The 26,518-nt window shown below is 38.7% G+C and overlaps 1 protein-coding gene across 4 annotated transcripts in view; it reads right to left on the reverse strand.

The window, feature by feature from the left end:
* HECW2 (HECT, C2 and WW domain containing E3 ubiquitin protein ligase 2) overlaps positions 1 to 26,518 on the reverse strand; it is a 177,023-nt gene that overhangs the window by 55,243 nt on the left and 95,262 nt on the right. For all 4 annotated transcript variants that reach the window (XM_057378032.1, XM_057378035.1, XM_057378034.1 and 1 more), the window contains 5 exons: positions 21,445 to 21,552; positions 9,894 to 9,988; positions 5,966 to 6,041; positions 4,001 to 4,170; positions 1,401 to 1,543 (listed from right to left, as the gene is read on the reverse strand). In XM_057378032.1, the coding sequence (XP_057234015.1) occupies positions 1,401 to 1,543; positions 4,001 to 4,170; positions 5,966 to 6,041; positions 9,894 to 9,988; positions 21,445 to 21,552 (592 nt within the window). The remainder of the gene's footprint in view (positions 1 to 1,400; positions 1,544 to 4,000; positions 4,171 to 5,965; positions 6,042 to 9,893; positions 9,989 to 21,444; positions 21,553 to 26,518) is intronic.

Below are 26,518 nucleotides of genomic sequence, written 5' to 3' on the forward strand. Positions count from 1 at the left end.
TGTTACCAGATAGAACAGCCTAAAAAACTATGTTTGATCAATTACAAATACAGATTGTGCCCCATCAATTTTTATACATCCCTGAATATCTTAAGTTCTAAAGAAATCAAGCTGCAAAAGATCACTCTCACCTAACCTCCTCCTTTCCCCAACACAAAATGTTTTATAATTAACAAAACCTTTCTGCCCCCTTGTGGTTTTTACTATGTAGAAAAGTCATYGTTTCTTCATAATTTTTCATGTTCAACAAAGCACTTCTGCATTCTGATTTAAAAGAGCTGTTAATGCTTGAATTTATCTTCAAATACCTTCCTAAGAGTTCCTCAATCACTGGGGCTCAGACTGGGTTAGACACTGGTATCAGCTTGAGACTTTGGATCAGATCCCAGACTGTACATTCTTATTTAAATAAAGCCAGAATTCACAGCCCCAGCTCCCCTCAGCACAGCTGGGACAGCTGAAKGAAGAAGAGGGAGCTACTAAAGACTTCCATAGGAAATTATTGTTATTTATGCATGACTATATACTGGTGCAAACCTCTACTGGGAGCACTCCTACTGCAAAATAAAACAAATGCAATTATTACTGAAATAAGCCACACATAAACTTTTAGGGGGAAAAAAAAAGTCCTGAGTGGACAAGCAGCCCCCCCTCCCACGGTGCTCTGTATCCCACAGGACACACAATTATTGCTGTAGTGTCTCCAGGACCTGTCACAGATTCCTCACTCTGCACTCCAACTGCACAAGTCTGCAGTTTGATGTTTGATGTTTCCAGTTTTTATATAAGTTTCCTATTACTCAAGGCTGTTTGAGAATAGAGGAAACCACGACGTGGATAATGTCTTCTCTGTATTGAGCTCAATCAATTCTAGATGGTTCTAATGCTCATTTATCACATTTTGCAAGAAACTAAAAGCTACTGCCCATTTCATTACACAAACTTGTGAGCTATGACTACATCTAAAAGTGGGTCAGAATTTGTCCAGAAGTGGCTGGTTCTGGATTTCACCTTTTCATCCATTGACACCACCAAAATACTCGGTTATACTTGCTTGACAAAAAAAAAAGCAGCACAACAATTAGGAGTTAATTGTATATTTGATACATTTCTGCTTCACGTCTACATTAACCACTACTTTACTTCACAAAATCTTTGGTGAAATATTGCCTGTTTTTACAAAATAAACCTGAAAGTGGACAGATACATTACAGAAGAAGAGGCTAGAAACATTGCCATTTTCCAGTCAGACAATAAAGCTATAATTAAATTTCTTACTACAGATGTAGCTAAAATTTGCTGGTCTGTGCCAGCAAGCCAGAAAGGCTGTTCTTTGCAGTATCCTAGATGGTGTGTCTTCCTGCTGAACACAAGCTAGCATTAAGAATATATTCATTTACCCAATGGCATGTCTCTCCAATAGTCTCTGAACAGGTATGGTTAACTTCCCAAGGAAGCGCTTGATGATCGGACGACTCTTGGCAAATTTGTCTTTAACTTCAATTTCCAGGACATCTGTTAGAAGTGCAACAAAAGAATATTTCTGGAAGGAAAGAACATATTTGACACCGTATCAATACACTTTCATTCAGTAAGTATGTACTTAATTACTACCAACGTGCAGTGAACTCCAAAAGTAATGACTGATGACAGCAGTTTTCCATGTGGCAAAATAATGTCAACATCATTTATTAAGCACTGAATTTTTGCATATGTAAGTAGTTTTTTACTGTTCCCCATAGCCTTTTACTGTTCCTTGAAAAGAATTGCTCAGTAAGAAACTGCAMTGCATAAAAGCACTTTAAGGTTCTGTCAGAAAGTAGAAAGCCATGTATCCTACTGATTGTTTCTATCTGCATAGTGGAAAGCAAAAAGAGAATGAATCCTTGCTGTACTCTGCCAGGTCAATGCAGGGGGAAGGAAGTAAGTGTCTCACTCTAGGCTGTGCTTAGAAGAATTTCCCTTCTRACACCATCCTCTGCATTAATTTTTTTTATGCATGACAGGAAGTCAAAAGGGCAATATGMAAATAGTACATTCAGAAGCAGCATTACTGAAGGAGAAGAGTTTTGTATGGAGTTTTCCCCCAACATCTGAGAAGATTAACAAATCTTCTCAGCAAACTCCAAAAGAACTTTTTCCTGCACTTGGAGCCTTTAAACAATATGATGCTAATTGACAGAAGATTTCTTGATGTCTGGTAAAACAATTCTTCCACGTTTCCCTACACGGGAACATTAACACAATTACTCTCTTCAGCCTTCATTTCCATGCATTTTGTGAGTACCTCATCTCTGAGATCTGTACTCTTCTGTCAAGTCTGCCCAAAGATGGAGAAAAGATTCAAAGACAGTACAGGGGAAATGTTAAGCAAGCATGTTGGCAGACACACACATACAYAGAGTGTGATGATAAATCCCCTTAGGAAAACAAGCTTAGGAATGCAAAATTTATATCTGTCATTTAGATTTTAAGGGATTCCAAATAAACAAGCAAATTATGGCATAACCTACTTGGAAAAAACAACGTCATCTGATTATACTTTTACTATGTGGCACCTTTAACACCTCTGGGCAAACCACAACCTGTGTACAATGCCCAATACAGACGTGGTTAGGTGGCCAAAGATATACTGAACAAGGAAMAAAAGGAGAAATAGCTCTTCAGTTCAGCTGTAGGCAACAGATAAACATATTCAAAAAAAGCAATTAAACTGGGTCAGGAATAAAAACACTTCCTCATGCTGGGCAACTGTCAGAACTGGGTTCCTCTGATAAACAGAACTTAAAAATTTGTCACTCTCAGTTTGCTGTAATATTGCAAATTACTTTGCGGAAAGCATTAGATGTAAAACAGRATCAATTCTGCACCACCAGGACATGTAATGGGATCACAACTCTGCTGTCAGAACATTGCTACAGGGAAGACACAGCAGCTAAAGCAAACTGATAAAATGTGTGCACCAGTGAACGTTATCACTTTTCTAATAAGCTTCAAAGCCAAGGAGAACTGGAGGAAGAAGGAGGAAAAAAAAAAGTACATTTTATTTCTATCAATTGGATAGCTGGATGGACAGACAGAAAGCTGAAGAATCAGTTTAGAGATCAGAACTTTGATTTTTTAAAAGATTTTTCACATCTACAGTTTTTCCCCCAACCAAGCACCCCCAGACAGTGCTAATGCTGGCCCTGCTGAGTTCTGCTTTATGGCTTGTTTGGTTTATGATTTGTGGAAACATTTKCCAAAGTGTACTCAGTTTTCATCTTCCTAAAGAATACATTAACATTCACTGCAGGGCAGGCTTGCCAGTCCTGAARGGGTTATGGATGTGTGTCAGTAGTTTCACTTTGTTTCCCACACAAACATTTATCTTCAAAGGCACAGCCTGGCTCTCTTGCATTCAATGAAAGCTGTGGAATTGAGTTCCTTCCCTGGGATCTGCACTGTTCACCCAATATAAAGACATTTGATAAATTGGCTTCTGCCACTGCCTGTTTGCCCCCCTTGCTGAGTGGGGCTCCAACACCTTCCTGGGTTTTCCTTCCTACAACTGGGCTTGCAGGGGCTAAATCAGAGAGCATCCCCTCTGCCTGATATAACTGAAARTTTGTTACCTGCTACACACCATTTCCAAATGAACAGTGTTGCAATCACTGAACATAGTTGTTCRTATAATGTAACTTCTCTTAAAGAGTCTTCTCACAATATATAATCCATTTAAATTAATTTATTTTTGCCATTTCAAGGAATCTACAGGATGGCTAACTGAGTTCAGCTTTTTTAGCTGAAGCTTAAAGCAGCTTAAATACCCAGCTTTAATATGCAGATGATAACTGTTTCTAACCACCAATAGGGCTCCTAAAATTACTAAAATTTCTGTGTCACTTTAAGTAAAAATAACCTTACACCTTTCAGAGAGTAAGAACTAATGCAGGAGGAGAAAATACAAGCCTGGTACAGTGCACCAGCTGGCAGACAGCTCTGAAAAGGGATCCATTACCTCTCTGTGCCAAACAGGATTAGTTGTGTTACTGATGATAGTCGACCTTCTTTCCTGGCCATGATGAGCAAAGGTAGGAAACGTACTTTTCTTGCCTGGCTGAATGGACATCTTTAGATAAGGATCAGGGTTGAAGAACATGCCTTTTTTAAGTCCAGCTGCTCTAATATCTATAAAGCAAAGAAAAGAAAAAAAGGAAGGAAAAAGGAACTGAGTAAATTAAAGCTAGTTCACAAAGTAGTGTATTCCTAAAATACTACCCAGGAAATCAATTCACCATAGATTACTAAACAAAGCAACTTAAAAGTACTCACACATTAACTGGATCCASTGTACAGCAGGAAATCAAGTGTTTTCACAAAAGAATATAAGGAAGAAAGGTATCAACATCCTCATTTACATTTGAGTCTCCAGTTATTTGTAAAACAAAAAGCATAAACTTGTAGCTCACCTATARATGCTTTTCTCAGTAAGGTATGTAAGGTATTTTCACTCAAAGAAAGAAAAGAAACACAGACAGACAGAAATGGCCCAGAATAAATCACACAGTACTTGTTTTGTGTCTGGGTAAGGAGGGGATATAAAAACTCTATGGGAGGTAATGCAGTGGACACATACTTTCCAAAAGTTCAGTCTTTGATAATTGTAACTTATAAAGTCTGCTCTGGACTATGATGCAATTTTCTCTCAACAGAGCACATAATCCATCTCACATAAAAGGAGGCAAAGTTTTCTGAAAAGGCTTCTTTCTTCCTAGGGAAACCTCAGTGCTGCAGTCCTTGCAACTTACAATAATAAATAATAATTTCCTTAGCAGCATATTCTCATGACTAAGGACTTCAATGATAGTGCAAGCTCCAACAACAAGAAAAATAAAGAGGTACTTTTTAATATAATATTTTAAACTTAACTGTAAAATATTTCTCTGTTTCTCTGCAGGTTTGCTAAAGCACAAGACTTGTGTCTTTTTCCATGAAGTAAACCAGTATGCTGCATGCAGTAATGCAACTGGCACATACAGTTTATACACGGAGGCAAAATTCACTGCTCTAAAATTAAATGTCATGCCTGTGGATTCAGAAAAAAAAAAAAAATCCTACCTAATATTTCAGAATTAAACCACACAGTAGAAACAGGATGAAATAAAAAGTCGTGCAAATGACCAACACAAAAACATTACAGGACACGTCACAGGCCTATCAGTCAATACATCTTTCAAAATTATTTTATGGCACTCCTTGGGCAGAATTACAACTGCCTATTTAACAAAACAGGTTTTTCAGAATTCACAAAGCAATTACTTGTACAGTCACTACGTCAGTCTGTACAACCAATCAGCTCTATCTCAGGTAATTGCTGAAARGCCACTTCAAAAAGCTGGGKTTTTTTTTCAGCTCTACCTCTACAATCTCTACATATTTTTATTATTAGGTCTTCAAGATTCAGATTCAGCTCTTCAGTGAATTTCATCTGTCTTTGCTCAAGCTGAATATGCTCACACAAGATTTCCCTGAAATCAAGTGCAAATCAAAGCAAGTGAAGCTGTAGACTGCACCCCTACAGCTATTTCACTGTAGTGACAGCTTAGCCCTGTTACAAGTAAAGAATTTTTCCCCTTTCTAAACCATTTGCAGCTATTGCTTTTTTCAAAGTGATGGAGCCAGACTGCATTTTAGTTAGAGGTTCTGTTTTCCACTCTTCAACCTGCGAGGAACTGTCCCTTGTGCAAACAGTAAATTTCTCTAAATTTTTCATGCTGCRATATATCAAATCCATTTCTTCCACTCCTGGATATCCATGATTCTGGCTGGTTTTCAACAAACAGAAGTTTTAGAGAAACAACATCTTTCAAGCCACTAGAGTGTGCTCCTACAGAGGCTAMTGAAGAAAAGCATTCCATCTTTGATGTTATTTGGAACTGTGTTTTTCAACAGTAATCTGTAAAACACAGAGTAGTGTTTTTACCTGATAGGGTAAAGCTGACTAACTTCCTAGAGTGCTGGGCTCCAGAAGCACCTTCATCCGCACCTTCTACTCCCATCTGAAGAAGAGAAAAAAAAGAAAAAATAAATACATCACAGAAGTTTTCATCAGCTTTGTACATACCTGAGGATGATAACACAATTCTAAGATACTATTCTAGGGAAGAATCTGATCAAATACTGCCTATTACCATAGACAGGCTCAGCTACAGCATTTGTCCACAGCAAAATATCTATTATTTATGTCACACAGTGCTAATACACCAGCAGCTCAATTTCTTCCAAACAGAACATATATAGGCTAATATACATGCAGACAACATCAATCCGAGAAAACCTGGGCTTTTTTACAGCTTTCCCTTTTGTAAAATAACAAACAGTATGGAATTGTAATACATACTAAAGCAGTGAGATGAGTAGTGAGCAGACCAGTGACAGCATATGTAATTTTTGTTACTCTCCACAAATAGATAATTTACGTGCAAGAAAAAAAAAAGCAAATAGATCAAAGAGAGACTAAGAAAGCTTTCAGCTCTATGAACAGGAGCTCCTTTTAAACAGAAAATTACACCAGATATCTAGATATAAAAGTGGTCAAAAAGCTTATGCTTCACAGATTTTGAGGTTTGGTTTCTACTGAAACCCCTCCTTAGGTAAAGCACTACTTCAGAATAAAAAGTTTCTCATGTATTAATGTCCATCTCTTTCAACTAGCATAAGAATTTGTCTTTCAAGACAGAGGAGATGTGCATCCAGCCGAATAATCTATCACAGAGACATCAATGGAGCTATCTTTGAAGACAAATGGTTCCTTGGGAAAGCACTGAGCTCACTCCCAGGCAGGAGAGGTCACACAGAAAGAGCCTGAGCCAAACACAGCACAAAGGATTAATACCAGTGATGGAACAGGGTCTGATCTGTTGAAAGATGAAAATAAGCTGAATAAAAATCGGCACACCTGTGTGTGTACATGAAGAATGTGAGGCAGCTCTGAGCAGTGGTTTGAAGTCACCAGATGGAAAAATGACTCTGGAACTGTGGTAGCTGCAGGGAAGCTGCTTTGCATTCACCAAACACGAAATCATTCCTTCTTAAGTTTCTTTAAGCTACTTAATATTATTAGCTTTCAAATACCTCCCAGACGATCAGCAAGTACATTGGAATATAACTGGAATTAGCAAACGTGCAGATTTCTCCAGTCAAAGAGATGAAGAAACAGCCACAATGTTGGAGCCTGACATCCCCATGGGCTTCAGAGTTCTTGTGAGGGAACACACCGTGCCAGCCCATTCCCTTCCCTCACTGATGGCTCCATGAGGCTCTTCCCACTCTCAGGGCCAGGCAAGTGTCACCAGAGTGCTCAGAACTGTCCCTTTTCCACCCAGTGTGACATTATTATGCCACTGATTTTATACAGATGCATAAGCTGTGACAGGTGGCAGCAAAATTATGAAGGCATCAAAAGCAATAGGTYAATTCCAGCTGGATCAGTGTCCCCTCATCTACAGACAGGTTACCATGGAAGCAGCAAGGGGTGCATCCCACTGTGATCCTGATGCTCTCCAGTCAAGGTCAGAGGGATCCTGTGTATTCCAGTGTATCTTTTGGGCTAATTTTAGCACACACTGTTTCTTTATTATAAGCSTTTCTCATCATCAAAAAGGCCTCCCCCATTCTATACCATTCTGCTACAAGTCAGACTCCATTTGAAAATGTAATTTACATGGCTAATCATGACTTCATGTTACAGAATATAGAATTTGCCCACAATTCAGCTCTAACATGAATGGTGACAGTGTTCCCTAGCACCTCCATRACTTTTCTATAAAACTTTTTCCTATTCTATTATGATCTGAACAGTAATTTCAATTCTTCTGCGCCAAGTGAAAAGTTTCATCCTAGCACATACACACACAGAATTCTGCAGCACAAAGCCACATCATCTGGTGTCACACAGTGTCTCTGAATGCTCCATCAGGCCTTCTATATTTCCTGAGTCAAATGAACACAACAGAATGTTAACTGTTTATCCAAAAATATAATGGACTGAAATATCTGGTGGGATGCACCATCAGTGTGAGACAATCCAGTAACCAGGGAATTTACTGCACCATAAAAATGGGAATGGGCACACCATGATTCTCTCACCACTTCCCCAAGGAGCATTCCTCTAACAACAGACAGAACCAGTACCAAGAGGACCCAGTAATCTCTACTGCATGGTGCTTAAGCTCAACACCAAAACCTTGGAAATGCTGTGAAGTTTTAACATTTAACAGTAGGTTTACTTACATATAACTAGCCCAATATGACATTTTTAGGAAGTATCATCTGAACTGTCATACAACATTCTTATCAGGAAAAATAACACCTCACGATTTCTGGAAGTGTGTGCTGTTAACACAAACAAAAATGTTTATATAAAATAACCCATTCCAGCAGGTGTGTAAATTCTGTACAATACCCAGGACCTTGCAGTACCTTTCAAAGGAAAGAAATCTAAACAGCAACAGCTGGTATAAGCCTTCAAGAACTACCATGATTCTGAAAGATAGGACTTCAGGTAGCTACCAAATAATTAAATGCATACACAGATGGTAGAAATTCAGATGTCCCTTCATTCAATGAATCTCAAAATTACTGGTGGGCAGCGTAATAAGATCAATAAAATACTCAAGTTCAACTGGCTTCTCCCTTCAGTAAGTCACTCTGATTCTCAGCAATGGTGTAGTGCAGAATGCAGCCCATTCTAAAGGTTATTTTAAGATGCATTTTTTCCTCTTGTTCAAAATACTACTACCTTACTATGTCTAGTGTGTAAATTTACAAATAGTAGCTGTCAAGCTCATTAACTATGACATATTTTCTCCTGTAAAATATTGAGTTTGTATGCATTAGTGAAACTGTCACTCATAGCGAGATCTGGCAAAGATCTGAAAATTAAATGATGCTATCACCTAGATTGGTAATTCTAAGAGAAAACCCCCATACATTTGGTATATTGAGATATAAAGTCTAGTACAGCACATTGAGTATCAGTAATACACAACACTGAAAAAGCACAACTTCAGAATAAAAACTACTCAGCTTGAGTAACTTCASTTTTAATGTTTCTTCAACACTGCAGTTGTCAGGACACCACCCTGACAGGTGTGATCTTAAATATTTGGCAGCTAGTATCAATGAATCAAATGCACTGTGAAACTTGCTGAAGCTTCAGCTGAGGAGCTAACCTGTTAGATAAATTACTTCCATCAAAAGCATCCTGATACAAGTTTGGAAGGCTTTTCTTCCATTACTTCTTTAAATAACTAATAAAAACTCTTCTAAAACCTAAACAAGCCTCATAATGCAATCACAGTAAGACAATATTTCTCAATAATCAGAGAATTACTAAATTTCAATGGTATATGAACACCCAGAGAATTCAGTAATTTTTGCAAGAGCAGGTTTTTGTCCAGTTTCATTTATACTAACAATTGTTATTCCAGCAACAGTTTCATTGTGAATATTAGGAAATATTTAAGAAATAAAAAGRAATGGAGAATTTGGACAAGGTTTCAGTTATAAACTAATGTGAACAATTTCTGTTATGGTGTTAAATTACAGAAAACTGTAAAAATCAGAAACCTAAACTCAAGCAAATTCTTATAAAAGATTTCAGTYAAGTTCAGTGACTTTTTACTGTTACTTTATTATGAGCAATGCAAAATCATGAAAAGCATTTTCCAGTGTTTATCATTTTTGTTAGGCAACACAATTTTTTGGACAAATAATTGCTGTCATTAGTAAAACTAGGAGACATTGACAGGTTGGTCTGACAGTTAATACTGTCATCAGTACTATCATCTTATAAAGCCTATCAATAAATCATCCAATGCAAATAAAATGAACAAACAGGCTAAACTCACCATCACAGCAGGGTTTTTCACAGTGATACATGGAGTAGTAGCTCGGAGGGCTCCACTAACACCATGGTAGTATTTAAAACAGATCTTTATTTCAGCTGAAAAAAAACCAAAAACCACATTAAACACTTCATGACTGACCCTAGGCAAAAGAGAGACAACAAAAGGATCCATCATTCAGTGACCTATCTTCAGAAATACTCCAACAGGAAATTAAAAACAGAGTTGCTGGTTATCTCCTCTTTGTGTGTGTGGTCCTTCTGTTACTTAACAGACAAAAATGATAATTTATGTAAATCTGCAACTTGTATTTCTGCTACTGTATCAATATCATCAGCCCTGRAAAAGGCATACCATTTGCCACTAGGGTTTGTAGAACTTTGGAAGAGCATGACACATATTTGAAGGAAGCTGGAAGTGCTTTATATAGTGGAACACAGGAAAGGTAAATGCTGCCCCATGTTTCTGGTCCCACTGATTAAAGTTTTGTTTGCTGAACTGCATTTACTGCAAACAAAAGAGTATTATGTTGAACTGAAGCCTGACCTCCCCTGTAGTTCCTCTGCATTTTTCCAACCAAGCAGAACAGCTAGAATTGTGGCTGCCCTCGATCCTGTGGGATTTTCCCTAACTGGAACWATGTCTGTTTTCCTCCTCCATTGGGATAACTCTTCTGTGTAAGGCTGGTGAGGGTTTTACCTCTGGGTACAGAGATGGCCACAGGCACACAGCAATGGCCAAAGGCAGGCAGGAATTACAGCAGCAAGTTCTGACAGAGCACGTGTACCAAAGTCTCAGCAGCTCAATTCCTCTCCTTGGCTTAACAATATTTCAGTAGTCCTGAAGTGCAAAACCACAGAGTTTTGTATAAGGTTTTGAGACACACATGGCACGATTCCTTGAGGGTTGAGATGTTTTATCACTTCCAGATAAAATACCCACTTAGCCGAACAGAAACCTGCTCAGYCAAAAAGGATTATTTATTTTTAAATTTGCTGTAGTTACAAATCAACATTTATTTACTATCTTCCTCCCAGAACAAAGAGGAGACACCTCAGAACARCCCTACAAAGGAAAGTGTCTGGTTGACAGTCCCTCCAGGGAAACAGGAGGTTGAGAAGCTGCTGAGCCCACTTCCTCCTCCTCACAGTTGAGTTCACACACACAGACAAAACATGCTCTATTTACCACAAGCTTTACAGCAAAATTCAAAATGCACCTACAAAGGTTTATTAGAYCTAAAAGTTATCAGGCAGGAGCATGGGTTAGTTTATTCCTGAACTGAGTAATTCAGCTTACCTACAAAGAATGCTTATATTCAGAAGAACACACAAGAATTTCTAGCTCACATAAAATCAGAGATTTGGCACTTGCAAAATTTGGGAAGATTTATGCCAAATATTGGACTCTCAACATTGTCAAAGGCAAATACCAAGTAACAAGAACTCAAGYCTGAGCTCTCTTATTCACACTGAGAACATATCCTGGCTACATGAGAGTGTGGTTAAGACAATGTATTATTCCACCAAGACTTCCAATTTCCATCTATATTGCTTGCTTTTATTGTATTGCTTGCTTTTATTGCAATCTAAGCTTAATTTTTCAGAGAGTTTCTGGAGCTGCAGTTTATTCAGTCTGTTGTCAGTGACTATTTGGTCTCAATTCATCACTTTTGAACAGAGTCTAGCAATGGAAAGGTTATCAGCAGCTGGTTCTATCCACAGACATCCATAATGTGWTGCTGGACAAAATACTCTCACTCCACTGACAGATACATATATCTAAAGGCTGAAATGCAATGCTACAAGTTTTGCATCCTCATATTTCTTTCTCTCAGTTACTTTTATGAGCATGCAATACTTTTCAATACCTGCATATGGCTGGCAATAGAACAACGCTTGATTTAAAAATAGATCTGACAATCCCTTTCAAGTACACTAAATTAAAAAGACAAAAATCAAACAAACAAAAAAATAAAAAAAAACAAACTTCAAGACTAATTGCTAGAAATAATTAGAAAAAGCAGAACACTTTAAAGCATGATATGGAGACTTTTTCTCCCACCTGCACTCCCACATGCATTTAGAGGAATGGCAGATCKGATGTTAGCATTGTGTCAATGGGATCAATACAAGAGAAGCTGAGCTTGAAACTCAGCACAAAACTAAAAAATGAGCTGCCTACCACATGCATGCAGATTTCTTCAAAATGAACATGCATTTGCAAAACTGGATCTTATACACAGCAACAATAAACAAACATTTCACAGGATAAGAGACATCTAAGTGGTTTCTTTCTTGGCTAATAATCCTAGAAACTGCAGGGAATGTTAACARAAGAAGAAACCTCAGAGGAWCCCTGTCAGTTCAAAGCAGCTGAGGATGTCGTTTTTTTTGACATGTCTTGTACTGAGTTATTAGGAAAAAAATCTTGATTGGAAGAGTTTTTTCTTGATGACTGATGGRTTCCTGAGCTCTAGGTATATTGAAAGTRAATATCTGTGACTGCTGCTGATAGYTACAGATGGTGTGCTGAGATGTGTTCTAAAGCCCCATAAATCCAGACTTCTTCAGCAACAGTAAGTTCAATTATCTGCAAATAGGACTTCAGTATTTCGAGAATGAGTTCAATACCATATTCACAAGCAAGTTTCCTCTGAACTGTTCCATATTCTAAATGCACATGAGCACGTGTTACCTACAGAGTTTTCCCAGTTTCCTTCACTTCTCCTGCCACCTTGCTTTTATGGGCTCCCTTCAGGGCAAAACTGGCACTTCTCTTTTTTCTTTCCTAYTTATTCTTCCTCAACAGKTTAATGAGATTGYTTTGCATGTGATCCCTAATGAAAAYRTTATTAGCWGTAMACCCAGYAAAGGAGAGACATCTGTRCMTGACCACTGGACCATTAAAGAAAGSAGGTTGTTTCAGCACAAAAAAGAATTTTCATTCATGGGAAAAATTACTGTATTCTACACACTACACATGCCCTGTTGTTATAGACATTCCTCCAGACATGACACAAAACACAACAAATTCCTTCTTTATTTAAAAATAAGCCAAAATTGAAATGAGGGGATCTATGATTATTTTAAAGTTATCACACGGCCATATAAAGAGTGACATACATGTAACTAACTGGAATACTCTTTCTTTTAAACCAGAATCTCTTTCTTTTAAAAGGGATTTTAATAGTTGTAACCATTTCATAACCATAGTGTTATGGTCCATTACAGGTCCATTACATAAAAATGTTGGAATCAGTAAAGTTTTCTTGGACTCAAATAYTGACATTTGAATTTCAAAAGAACACCTGCATGAAATTATAGTGCTGTTCCCTCTATGGACCATATACCTTTGCCTCTTCAATAATAAAGGGATCAACTTACACTAAATAATAGCTTGGGTTTAGAACATTAATTCCCCACAGTTCTTCACTAATTACTTTTTTACTGCCTTTAATACTTTATGCTTGCCCTTCAAAGGAATGCTTTATGAAAGAAAGATACTAAGGATACATAAACACATGAGCACCATGGTAGGAGAATGAATTCTTTCCAGGAAACTGATAATRCAGGAAAGCAGGTGTGTTTGCTATAAGAACAGATTGCCCCAGACAGACCCTAATCAAACAAAACATCCATATTAGAGGTGGAATCGCCTCCATTGAGAAGGGATGGRCAGACACACCTCCAAAAAACCAAGTCAGATCCTAACTGGGTTACAACAGTCTGTGGAGCAAAACAGTGCTSCTGCTTCACTGCATGGAACCTGCACAGCAGCTGAAACTTCCTGGCCACTGCAGCTGAGTGCCCAGAAGGTGCTTGGGCTGAATCCACGGCTCTCTGCAGATAGAAACATATGTCCTCCAACAACCACCCAGGAAAAAGCTGACATCACATTAACTCCTTGGAAAAATATGAGAGCATGTTCTGAGAAACTTATTTAAGAAAACTGGAACAAATGAAGTCACTCACATCCATGCTTTACAAAGCTATAAAGGAAGATTCAATCTATAGAAAAGCAACTGTGTTAAATCCTATTTTTCTACTGTCTGAACCCGACAGACAAGTGCAGGAATTTAGCAGTGCTCTGCATGTCCTGCCAATTGAACTTTTCCATAGTATAATAGTTCAGTGAACTCAACATTTCTGTTTGGACATTTAGCATTCTCTCCTCTGCATCMCTTTCAGCATGTGCATTTTCGATTACTCCCTACTGGGCAGCAGCAAACACAGCAGCAGAATGCAAGGGCCARAGCTGGCAGCCCCCAGGTACTTGCCATCTCTCTCAGCAGGTGTATCACAGAATTTCTTTGGCAGGAACACTAGGAAAACCACCTACAAAGGGACTTAAACAGACTTAGAGGAAGCTTTTTAGATAAAGTAGGATCAATAACAGAAAATGCTGATGTCCCAGTAGTCTTTCCATCTACCCTGCTTCAAAGGAAACATGAGCAAATGGTTATTGAGGTAACAGATTCTCTCCATCCCTGCCAGCCCTGCTCACTTTGCTGTCACTCAGAGATTCTTATTTACAGCCATGAGCACTGAGTATTATSCTGCAGTTTGGCAAAGCATTTAATTATAATCTAACCTTTAAAACAAAACACCAGGGGTATTATGTGCTTAAGAAAGTCAACAAAGCCTGCCACAAATGTAAAAGACACAAGACTTGATTTTGTTTCAGTTATTTGGTGATACTGAAAAACAGCTTTTAAGAGACAACATAAAAAACCAGCAGAAGAATAATAGAAGTATTTCTAACTCAGTGAATATGTCTATAAATAGAGTAGGCACAATAACCATGAGTCCCCAGATAGACCAGTGAAAGGGCACTGGATGCAGGGCACTGCACAGATGAATGTTCCAGGCTCAGAACAATTCCATGTGAGAAAGCCATGACCTTTACAGAATTTAACTGGTAAAATTTTAAGTGGCAAAAATATAAAGAGTGTACAAAAGTAATGAATTGCATTCGTAAAACATTCATTAACGTTGACCATTATGGTTAAAACCATTACAAAAACTAAACTCTGTTCATACCTCTACTTACAAGCAGCCCTTAAAAGCTAAAAGTATATAAATTACTAAACTGGTATTGTTTTTGTTTTGATATCCATCAGCCTTTAACAAAGAAGAGAGCTGGAAGTCTGCTCTGCTAGGTACAAAGTACGGTAATTCAGTCTTAATATACTATTTTTGCAAAAGTTATTATTTCATGGAAATAGGGACTGAATATCAAGAATTCCATCTAAAACCTCACTTTTAACATGATACCAGTGCAATGCAAGCACACATGTTACCACGTTTTCTGAATATATCTCATAGTCTACCCATGCTCTTATGGGGGATGAACAGATTGAGAGCAGCCCTGCTGAGAAAGGAGTTGGGGGAGCTGGTGGRGRAGAGRMTGGACACTCACAGCCCAGAAAGACAAACGTGTCCTGGGCTGCATCCAAAGCACCAYGGGCAGCAGGGCAAGGGAGGGGAYTGTGCCCCTCTGCTCTGCTCTCAGATCACACCTRGAACACTGCATCCAGCTCTGGGGGCTCCAAGAAGGACAGGGACATTCTCTAAGAAATTAGAGGAATGGAGCACCTCTCCTATGAAGACAGGCTAAGAGACTTGGGTTTGCTCAGCCTGGAAAATGAAAAAGCTCTGAGGAGAACTCATTGCAGCCTTTCACTACTTGGATGGAGCAGGAGCTTATCAAAAAGACAGGGACAAATTTTTTAGCAGGGACTGTTGTAACAGGACAACGGGTAATAGCTTCAAACTAAAAGAGGGTAGAGTGAAACTAGATATAAGGATGAAACTTAAGAGTAACTTTTCACTTTACAGAGTGAAATGCTGGCACAGGATGCCCAGAGAGGTGGTAAGTGCTCAATCCCTGGAAGATTCAAGATCAGGTTGGACAGGGCTCTGAGCAACCTGACCTACTGAAGATGTTCCTGCTCATTGCAGGGGGGTTGGACTAGAGACATTTAATGGTCCCTTCCAAMACGAACTATTCTGTGATTCTATGCCACAAACAGGAGATTTCAGCTCAAAACACAGCATCTGTGCAGTCACTGCATCCAAGTATCGCAGTGCGGCACCAGAAGTAATTTAACCACAAACATCCCGGGGGGATTTGGAAATGATTGATGTGACAAGACTGGCAGTTTCTGGATGAATCCCAACAGCTGCCACTGTGGATTACTGCTCAAGACATAAAGCCACAGCACTGGTAAAGGAAATATATGCAAATCAATATATTTCTATTTTATTGACAGTAATGAGTAATGATTATGGCATCAAATGGTATAAACAATGAAGACAGGTAAAGTAGGTGAAGGTGCTCCTTGTGGACATTTAATTAACGCTCATGGGACCAAGACTACAACTTCCAAATACAAGGTCACTACAGTCTCAAAGCAGGCTTTTAGCCTAAGCCCATATTAACAAACAGGCAGGACCACGGTGGAGAATCAAGTGTGAGCACATGACCATCCATAGTGCTGAACGGTGACCATCCCCCTATTCTCCCTACTAGAATATGTACAGCTTTTAACTTCTGGGCATGTTGCATATGCAAGTGCACAAGTACCAGTGACCTGCTGCATGGCAGTGACTGTACCATACTCAATCTCCTTCCTATGGCAACTCCAGCATGACCTGCCCTTCCCTGTATTGCAGACTTTGAAGCTGAAGATTATGAACATGCAGCAGCTACTGTCAGCTACTCCTAAACAAAACTCAAGCTTCCTCTCACATATTTTTTTTCTATCAGCAGCCTTCCTGTGGATCATTTCCCTCCATCTTTCTGCTAGCTTGTTCTTCATAAGGAGTACCATCACCATCATCTCTGTTTCCTGCACGATGCCCCAAAGGGAGCCCCTTCCATCWCAAACTCACAGACTGCTATACTCAGAGAAACACTTGTCATCTAAAATAATTTCTGGGGCAATTGAAACCTCTCCTGTACCACGGAGCAAAGGTCCTAATGCACTTAGGGACCTGAACAGCTTGATGCCATGCTAAATACCAGATGACCGTACCAAATGCAAAAGCATTAAGTTGTGTTGCAGTTTCCCACTACTGCCACCTGTTTAGGATAATGCTCCTTAAATTTGTTTACATTTACAGGAAAAGGATGAAAATCGTAGCGCTGGTTTTAGCAATCCTTCTCTAGTTTACACAGCAAAAAAAAAAAAATTGAGGGAGCTATCTAGTGAGTCATTGTTTTCCTTCCCTCACACTTTAGCAAGCCTCAGAGCAGGATGTTTGAAAGCCACCTCTACTATGTGAGGAAACAGCMTATCAGGCATATTGATCCTCAAATTCACCTTCTTGAATGTCTAAAATGACTGAGTTCCCTTTCATGCCTGCAAAGCACTTTTGCTCCTTCCCCAGGGAAAAGCAAGAGGAACACCTGCCTCTGTACTGGCTGGCTGTGCAGCTCARAGCCACTCACTTTGTCTCGAGGTGACAGCTTAAGGACACCAGCTGTTYATGTGATGGTGAGCAGGACTCAGTATTTTGCAAATATTTTCTTTCTCCTCTGCATAATATTTCCTCCCTCTCCTTCCTCAGCCACTCCCCTCAGAGGCTGCTTGTTTTTCTGGAATATATTAAGTTCATTTCTCTTTATTTCGTTGATTCCTTTGATTCTCCCTTCCAGGGCAGAGCCTACAGAACTTATGGGTTGATTTTTGTCTGAGGCAAGTAGAATTTCCTTTGATCATCCTTGTTTTGCTAATYTGGGATGCTTTGAGGGGAATTAATCTCTGTTTTTAGTACAAAGAGGAGCCTCTCCCCTCCCTTCTTTCGGCAGGTTGCTTGATCTGAATAGAGCAGATGGCAAACWATGCCTTTACATGTTACTTTCTTGGAAAAATAGGAGATATTGAATCCCTAGGGAGGGATTTTTAAGAGGAATAAATTAAATTATCTTAACACTGAGTTACGAGACTGCAGACACACAGTAATGAGAAATTCAGAATAATTCTTTTCCAAGCCTACCTTCAAACATAAGCACAAATTTGAGAGACCGTGGTGAAACTACAGATAAATTTACAATTATGCTCATGGAAAAACAGCTTTCCAAATCAAGGCATAAGATGTTTTTCTTAAAAGTTACAGATCTTTTTGCAGAAGTCTAACCCAGCTGACTCCCACTGATCAACATTAATGCAATTAAAATGGAAATACTCTTTCTACACAAGATCTGTTTGCATATGGTTCGTTAGCAATGCTATAATTCTCAGCACTTCACCCCCTAGAGATGTTACTGGTGAAAAGATATGTAATGTCCCTAAGCAYTGGGAAAATCCACATTCAAATTCTTTGGTGTAAGTGCATGCTGTGCACACTRACTGATCACAACTCATTATCCAACATTACTAACTTACATTCCTTTTCTTGCCAARAAGACGTGACAACATTAGGCCAGTTTTGACTGTAAATCCTGAAGGATTATTGTAGTTATTTAGCATAACTCTGTTAACAAGGATCATTAGTCCTCATTGCCAAGTTCAATGCTTCTCAGGCTAGCAGAAAACATTCCCTTCTTCTCCTTGTGTACAGGTAGAATGGGGAACCTGCAATCATACAGGTATCACATCATATAGCTGGCAGAAATTAAGTACTGTTCTCTTCTTGGTACTGGTGAGAAATATTGTGTCTGGGTTTAGGTCTAGAGGCTCAAGAGATTTGAGCAAATGGAGACTGGATAGCAGAGACTACAAAGATGGTTGGGATGGAGAAAATGGGATTTAATGAGAAGAGGCTAAAAGAGGCCTTGTTAAGTCTGGTGAAAAGGAGACTAAGGCAAGACAAATGTTGCTATCTCTCTATCCAGTTCTATCAGAAGTTTTAAAAAGGGCAATGGCCTCAAATTTAAATCAAAGCCATTCACATTGAATGCCAGAGAAATCTTTTTAGCTGGAACTGTACGGGAGTACTAGAAAAGGTTACCCACAGATGTGAAAAACCTTTGTCCTTGAAARTTTTCAATAAAAACCACAGTTCAGAGGTCAAGTGTTGGTCCCCGTTGAGAGCAGGAGGTTGGATGCAACCAGTATTCCTATGCTGTGGCTAGGAATACATTGAGTTTACATTGATCCATTTACACATTCTGCTCACACTGGCCCCCCAGACATTGTTGCCCCTTATGGATCTGCTGCTTTAAAAATTCAGGGATGTTGCTGGTGGTCTGCTGCATGTCATTACTGTGAGGAGTAAACGTGACAAACCCCACATGCCATGACCTGTATCTCATGTATTCTGCCTCTCAGCAAAGACATTTCTTAACATAAGAAATCTGCAATTGGAGAGTGCTCTTTCCCAAATTTGGAAAATAATAATGGATTAAAGCAGCAGAATTACCTTAAATTTCTAATCTGGTTCGTGTTTACTGATAATGTTAGACTCCTTATTTATCTGTCCCTCTTGCTATGACAGCAGCATCACAGTACAGTGCTATAGTGAGAGACAAATCATATCAGCATCACAACAGAAGAAAGAGTCTCAGAGGGGAGCTAAGTTTGTCTCTGTGGCTGGCACAGGCTGGGCAGTGACAGTTCTGCAGGGTGTGCTGAGAACCCTGACAGCACAGCTCTTCCCACAGCCAGCCTGGTATGGCACCACAGTGACACCACAATTGTACCTGAAGGGCACAGCCACCTGCTGCCTTTGCCCAGGCTGTGATTGAGGGAGCTGAGGAACAAAACAGATAAAGAAAAGAGCAGCTGCCTGTAGTTGCATCAGTGTTGCTTCACTACCTATAAGCTACAAGGAAAAGCCTTGCTGAGCAAACATGGTCAGATCTGTGGAGCCCTCTTGTTTAAAACGGGGAATCATAAATTCATTTAAGTGTTTCAGTGCAGTTTCTGGCCTCTCACTAGAAACATGAGTGTCACTGTCACATATTTATCTACCATACCATGTGCRATAGCAACATATGCTCATAAACATTCCTTTTTACACTTCTCAGCTGCTGCACAATTGCTTATCTTGTGTTCATTGTATAGCAGCAGAGCTGTTTATTAGTGAAGCTAACCATGACCAAAGAATACATATCCTGCACTTTCTTTCAGCTGATTGGTGTGTGCAGTTAGGTACAAAACACAAAGTCAGCTGCAGCTGATTTAAGTCCAAGCTACTAGTTCTTGAAACATTAGTCTGAGTTACTCACATGAACTGGAAATGTTCGAGAGCCTCATCTCTATACACTGTGGGGYAAACACATAACCAGCTAAAAGATACAAACATCCTTGAAGTCAAACTGCCCATATTGGCAACAGCATTGATGGAGTATATGGAAAAGAAAGATGAGGCAATGAACTTGACTAACAGACGTTTTAATCTGCTTTAATATACCAGTGTCTTTGGCACCTGGGAAGTTAATTATCTTTATTATTTTCTTGAGCATTATCTTCAGTCATTGTAATGTAATGAACTCCTGAAGTGGAATTTAATTTTATYCTATTTAGGCTTCTTTTTTTGAGAAGTGTGTTGTATAACACGTAGGGCAACTTGGCAAGATTCAATGATGAGTTCTAGAAATAGGAAGTTTTGRTATTTAATTTTAGTACAGGGTATACAACACCTCTTTAAATACATGTATTACTTTTCCTTCAGCTAATTAGAATAAAAATTTCTGCCCMGACCTACAGTTAGCAGCACTGCAGTGGCTTTACTTCACTGCAGTAAAGAGTGGGAGTATTTTTTTTTTAAACTTATGAAAGAGATTCATTACTGTGAGGYTAAACAGGTGGTAGAGCAACTCAGACTTCTTCTGGGACTGATTGCCACTTTGATGCTTGGCACATCAGAGTTTCCAAACAGCTCTGTTACAACATCATATGATTAGAACCTCAGTTTCTTTAGGGATCATATGCTTTATATTGTAAGATAGCACAGTTTCATAGAAAAGCAAATACCTGGAAAAAAAAACCCAGCCCACAGCAGAATAGCTCAGCTTCCTATAAATCCTGGTCAYCTAAGGGAGTGGTGCAGCTCTCTGATTCAAAGCTTGGCTACCAACAGTCSTTACAGAGTTCAACTGAAGGCTTTTTATTTAAGCCACACAGAGACTCTTAGTATTTCCAAACTGCCCAGTGGATTTTCCAGTGTAACAAATCTTCAGAGAAATTCTGATGCAACTGAACAGGACGTTGGCACTTCCTAGAGACAAATCCACCCTTCACACTAACAAACATCAGCAAGCACTATTYGCTTACTAGCTTTTCCTTCACACACACTCACTACTAATATTTGTCCAGCTGAAATCTGGAACTTCTGTGGGAGGGGACTTCATCTTTCAATGTGTACATACTATACCACACCGCACAAGGCAATTTCTTCCTTAAAATAAAATGTGCTGTCTAAGAACAGTACTAGAATACAAATGTACATCTAAGCTCAATTCCATTTTATAATGTCCAGAAAATGCTCCCCCTTAGAGCAATACAATCAATTCTCTTGGTTTGTCAGAAGGACTGATGAAATGGGTATCAAATACCATCCTGCTGACTTGCCTTGGAATATGCACTGCAAAAATAGGTACTCACATTCCATAAAATAGGGGCCAGGTTCAATTCGCCAAACAATTTGTCCTTTTTGAGTGCCAGTCACTCCCCGATTCTTGGAATCCCAGAAATTGGCTGGAGAGTTCTCATCTGAAAGAGGAAAGAAAAARGAAAACTTATTTCAGCAAGTAGTATTTAAAATAGAAGTTTTCTTGGCTTTCTGTTTTGAGAGGCCCAGATACAAAAAATTACTTGTATTAAATTAAAAAAAATAAAGAAATCAAATTAACTGGCAAAAGATAAATAGCTTCTCTCTCAYGCTTGACAGATCAATTTATGCAGAGTGAGCAGACAGACACATAGCCAAAGTAAATATATGGTTTCCTGTAAAAGATGACCTGCCAAGGAACAGTATTAAATTCCAAAACTTCCCATATCCAACAGAGAGGCTATTGGGAAAGTACAGCTGACTGAAACTTTATCACAGTTACCACACCACTTTACACACTGGTTGTGCTCTGTTTTGTAAAAGTCTAGCATTCATTCCCTAGCTAGGAAGCACAGAATTGTAACTAGGGATATCCAGTCAGAGGCCCAAAGTGCCAAAATTGTCAATAAGCCAGAGCTAGAAATGAGAGGTTCAGCAACATACATTCAAAGAAAACATTCAAAGCAAATAKTATCTGCAGAGCTGCTTAGCAATATCAGTATTAATGCTTCTAAAATTAAGAATTTTGTCCTAACAAACACAGGTCTTAGGGCCTTTTTTTTATTTTCAGACACCCAGAACACGGTGTGAATGAAAGAAAACCAGAAACACAAGAAGCTGTTTGAAAGGGCACAAAGGTTAGGTATGATGACACAGATAAGGCTGACATAAATCCAACTTTTGCACAGGAAGTTCTTTGGAAATATTCACTGTAACATTTTACCAGAACATTTCAGTGGCCRTTTCTTAACTAGAGCAGACAAGAAGTACACCGATGACGTCAAACACAACATCCTCATTCTTTCCAGTGGTACTGCATATTCTTTAGTCTTACTTTAAAAAAACCAATCCTGTTTTATTACATACATTTCAGTGTGTTCTGTAATTTTTAAAAGACTTCATTAAGAACCTGCTCTACTGTAGCTTTGTTCCTGCAGCTCATAGCAATTCAACTTGAACTTTGGTAGGAACTCCCACATAGCATTACAGAACTGTCACCTACATTTTAGATATCCATACACTATTTATGAAAGAATAATAAACAAAGCATCTTTCTWAGTTTAATCTTAAAAAATATAAAAYCACACCAAAGCTGCTCTTTCTCCTTGTCATTCTGACTGCTCATCTCAGTGTACACACAGTAACTCCACTGAATCATGATTAGTGCATCTCATCCCACCAAACTGGAACACACAGAACATTACCAGACACAAACTGGACTTAGACACTGCCCAAAACCTAGAAGAACTCTGCAGAATCAAGAAGTGGCTATAGCAAGCTACTGACACTTTTATGCCTCCAGCCATGGGTGACTTTGAGAACTTTTGGAAAGCTGTGGTCTCAACACTTTAATATCATGACAAGTCCAGGACAGTTTCATAATTATCTCAATGACAAGGAGAAGGGACAGGAGGGTTCTCCTAAAACCTGTGATCCTCAAACTTCTAGTGCTCTCAGGCTTAACTTCTCGTGCAGAACCAACATGATAGGACACAAAATACACCAGGAAGTCAGGCACTGCATACATTCATTCTTCATTACAGTAAAAACTTACGGAGTAAACAAAGCTGTATATCACCCCTTTTTTGTTGGGGTTTTCTTCAAAGTCATATAAAGAGGAACATTGAATGTACGACCTGTAAACCATCCCATAGGCCTTAAAAACAATCATCTATATGGTTTGCCATGACACACTAATGAAAAGAATACATTGCTGATTAATTAATTTATAATTTATTATTTTCTTCCAGACAGAATGCTGGGAAGCCGTAAGGTACAGCTTAGCTTCCAGCAGCCCTACACTAGTGACTGTTTTGGTCCACCATACAAATTAGGTGATCCCAAACATCATTACCAAAAGTGAGCAGATTCTTCAAAAACTCCAGTTATCTGAAACACAGAATTTTAAACTATTCAGCATTCTCATTTCATCTAGGTAAATGAAGATGYATTTCTGACAGTAAATATCTCACCTAACAGGCTCTAGTTCTGAATTTCTGTATTTAATCAATTGCAGAAGRGTCTGTTCACAATTCTAAGCAGAAGGATGGATATTTGGTATATTATAACCATAAGCATGATTTTTTTTTTTTATTCTTATCTTGTTCAACAAACAAACCAAGACTGAAGCAATGAAATRTGCCATTAATGGTGAGATTTCCAACAACATGGTACAAGCAATTGTTCTTTGTTATTTTAAATCAGTCACAAAGCAAAGTCAATAGCAATTTTCACAGGGCTATTATAGTGAGCTTCAGAAAAGGTCCTCCATGAACTGAGTCTTGGATTCTGAGCTGGTAGTTACAAGAATACGGAACACTTTYTTTCACTTTAATTAATAAAATCCCACATTTAGGGAAGTGCCTTGATTTTCAGTCCTTTCATGAAGAAACAGACTCCTGAAGACTAWATCATTGATACTCTGCCCCCAGGCACGCTGCTACTGCAACAGAAGGTGGTGGAGACCGAGGGATGGAAAATGCTAACAGACCACTGCCTGTCAGCAATCGACTCAAATTACAGAATTTATTTTGGTCAGCTTTGACTTTCTTCTGAAACAGATGGATTTTTTTCTAMTTCTACGATGTTATTCACACGGGAAAAAATAACATTACTAATGCATATGGAAAAATAACATCAAACATCAGTTTATGGATTTTAAAAAGAGAAACTGAAAGGGAAAAAATGCATAGTATGAAAATAYTGAAGCACACAGTACTGGCAAAAAATATTGACAAAAAAAGAAGTGTTTAAGAGCACAAAAGGCAACAGAATTATCACTGTCTCATTTTTTCTCTTCCCCAAATCATACGTAGTATGTATGCGTGTATACATTCACACACACACACACACAATCTCTCTCCACGTATATATAATCCACAGGGAACTTCAATTCTAAGCAGTTCTATTCTCTTTTTAGCATRTAATTGTTGCCCTTTGTGAAACTGGCGGCTGTTCCAGAATCTGGGCCAGAGAGTAGATATAAATATCCCTTCCCAGAACATAAAATATGCAACAAAATACTGTCTTGCTGCATCAGTATCTTGTCCAGAGTGTCTACACTTCTGAAAGAAATAAAACAATCCAAGATGCACCGTTTCTTTCTATCTTCAGTAATTCTTAGACATAAAATACTACAGAACATAACTTCTCAGAGCTGCAACCCCTGTACAAATCAGCATATGTGAGATAATGCTCTGCAACAAAAAGTGGGTAATAATAAATGTATTACTGYGTAGAACTTCACTCTGAGTAATGCTCCTTGAAATCACTGTAAAGCAAACATGCTCTGAGTAACAAWGTTCTCTTTATTTAACTACTAAACAATCAGCCAAACCTGGCATTAAGGAAAGTTGCATTGGCACACTGTTGGCTCTTCCTCAACTTGTCCTCCTGGACTTCCAGGTCTTTTTTGCAAAGCTGCTTTGCAGATGGTCAGCCCCCATCCCAATGTCAGGGGTTATTCCTRTTTGTCCATCTCTCCAGGCTGTCTGGCTGCACAATCATCTGTTTTATCATCTGCTACTGCTACTTTTGCATGAGGATGTKCAAAGCGTTGGAAACCATGCTAAGCCAGTATCTGACATCAGGGGTCAGGAGGCTTTTGAGGAGTTCATATTTCATCCTTTGTGTCTTATATCTTTCACTATTTCTGCATTAGGAAAACAGGATCAACTACCTGAAATCCATCAACTCACAAAGTCATCTTCCAYGGTTAGAAGCAACARACAAACAAGCAAACAAACAAATAAATAAAATACAGTTTTTGTTAAGACAGACAAAGAAGAATTGTTGCCAAATAATTATCTGAAAGAAGCCTTCCAGTCCTAGCGCACAGACCAGTCACATGCAAACCAGCACTCATCTTCTGGTCCCTATGGTTAAGTAGTGCTAGGTTTTGTGATAAAAGCATTGCTTCCATGAATACAAATCATTTTTATTCTTCAAAATAACAAAACATTATAGAAGTCACAAATTCCTGGTGTGGAAACATCACTGATTAAAGTTTTTTTCCTGTGCAAGGTGGAAAAGCAAAGGTCGCTATAGCAATCTAAGAGATTGAAACTTTTGCATACTGATCTCTTTATTGTAACACATTTATAAATATGCTCATACCAGAGCAAAGGTGATGTTAATAGATTCTGGTTGTCAGCTTTAATTATACACAACTTACCAATTTTCATCTTTCACTACCATATATGGGTACGCTAACTCACAGCTCTTGAAAAATCCACGCAGCTTAGCTCAGAAAAGATCAATTCCRTTGGTAACACCATTGTATCCCCGCATAATTCTCTTATCCTCAATTATTTTACATCCCAATCTCTGATTTTTTTTCCCTTTCTGGAAAACGCTTTACACAAAATCTTTTGAAGTGTTTGTCTTGTTCATTTTTAATTTAAAATTTTTAATTAAGTTCATATTGTCAGAATGCTGACTTCATTCACATTTTAGGTTAATGTCAATAAATTCTTGGGCACTGAAGATGGTGCATGCAATGCATCCAGTTTTTTAGAGGGGTGCTGGTACTAAGCTTTTAAAACATCACTCTCATATAATTTCTCTCGCCAGGTGTTCTCTCCCAGTGTGGATCAGCGGAGCTGGAAGGCTGGTGAAGAGCAAAGCTACATCTGCATCTCACAGGATCAGTTCCTCTCACAAACATGCTACCAAGAAGGGTCACCCCCCTACCTAATTTACTCCATCATTTCACTTATTCTTCAAAAGTAACAGGTTTATGGTTAATCACCACCGAAGAATATTTCTGAACTTAATTTTGAGCCAACCATCACGAGATCTCTRGCATGGCATTTCCAGTGTAAAACAAAAAATTAATTTACATGCATTTTACTGCATTGCTTCCAAAAACCGCAATCCCAATGCCAGCAAACACACTCTGCTTTTCAG

The sequence above is a fragment of the Malurus melanocephalus genome, unplaced genomic scaffold (assembly GCF_030028575.1).
Source record: "Malurus melanocephalus ecotype Western Australia unplaced genomic scaffold, MMel_1.1 scaffold_339, whole genome shotgun sequence".
Lineage (NCBI taxonomy): Eukaryota > Metazoa > Chordata > Aves > Passeriformes > Maluridae > Malurus > Malurus melanocephalus.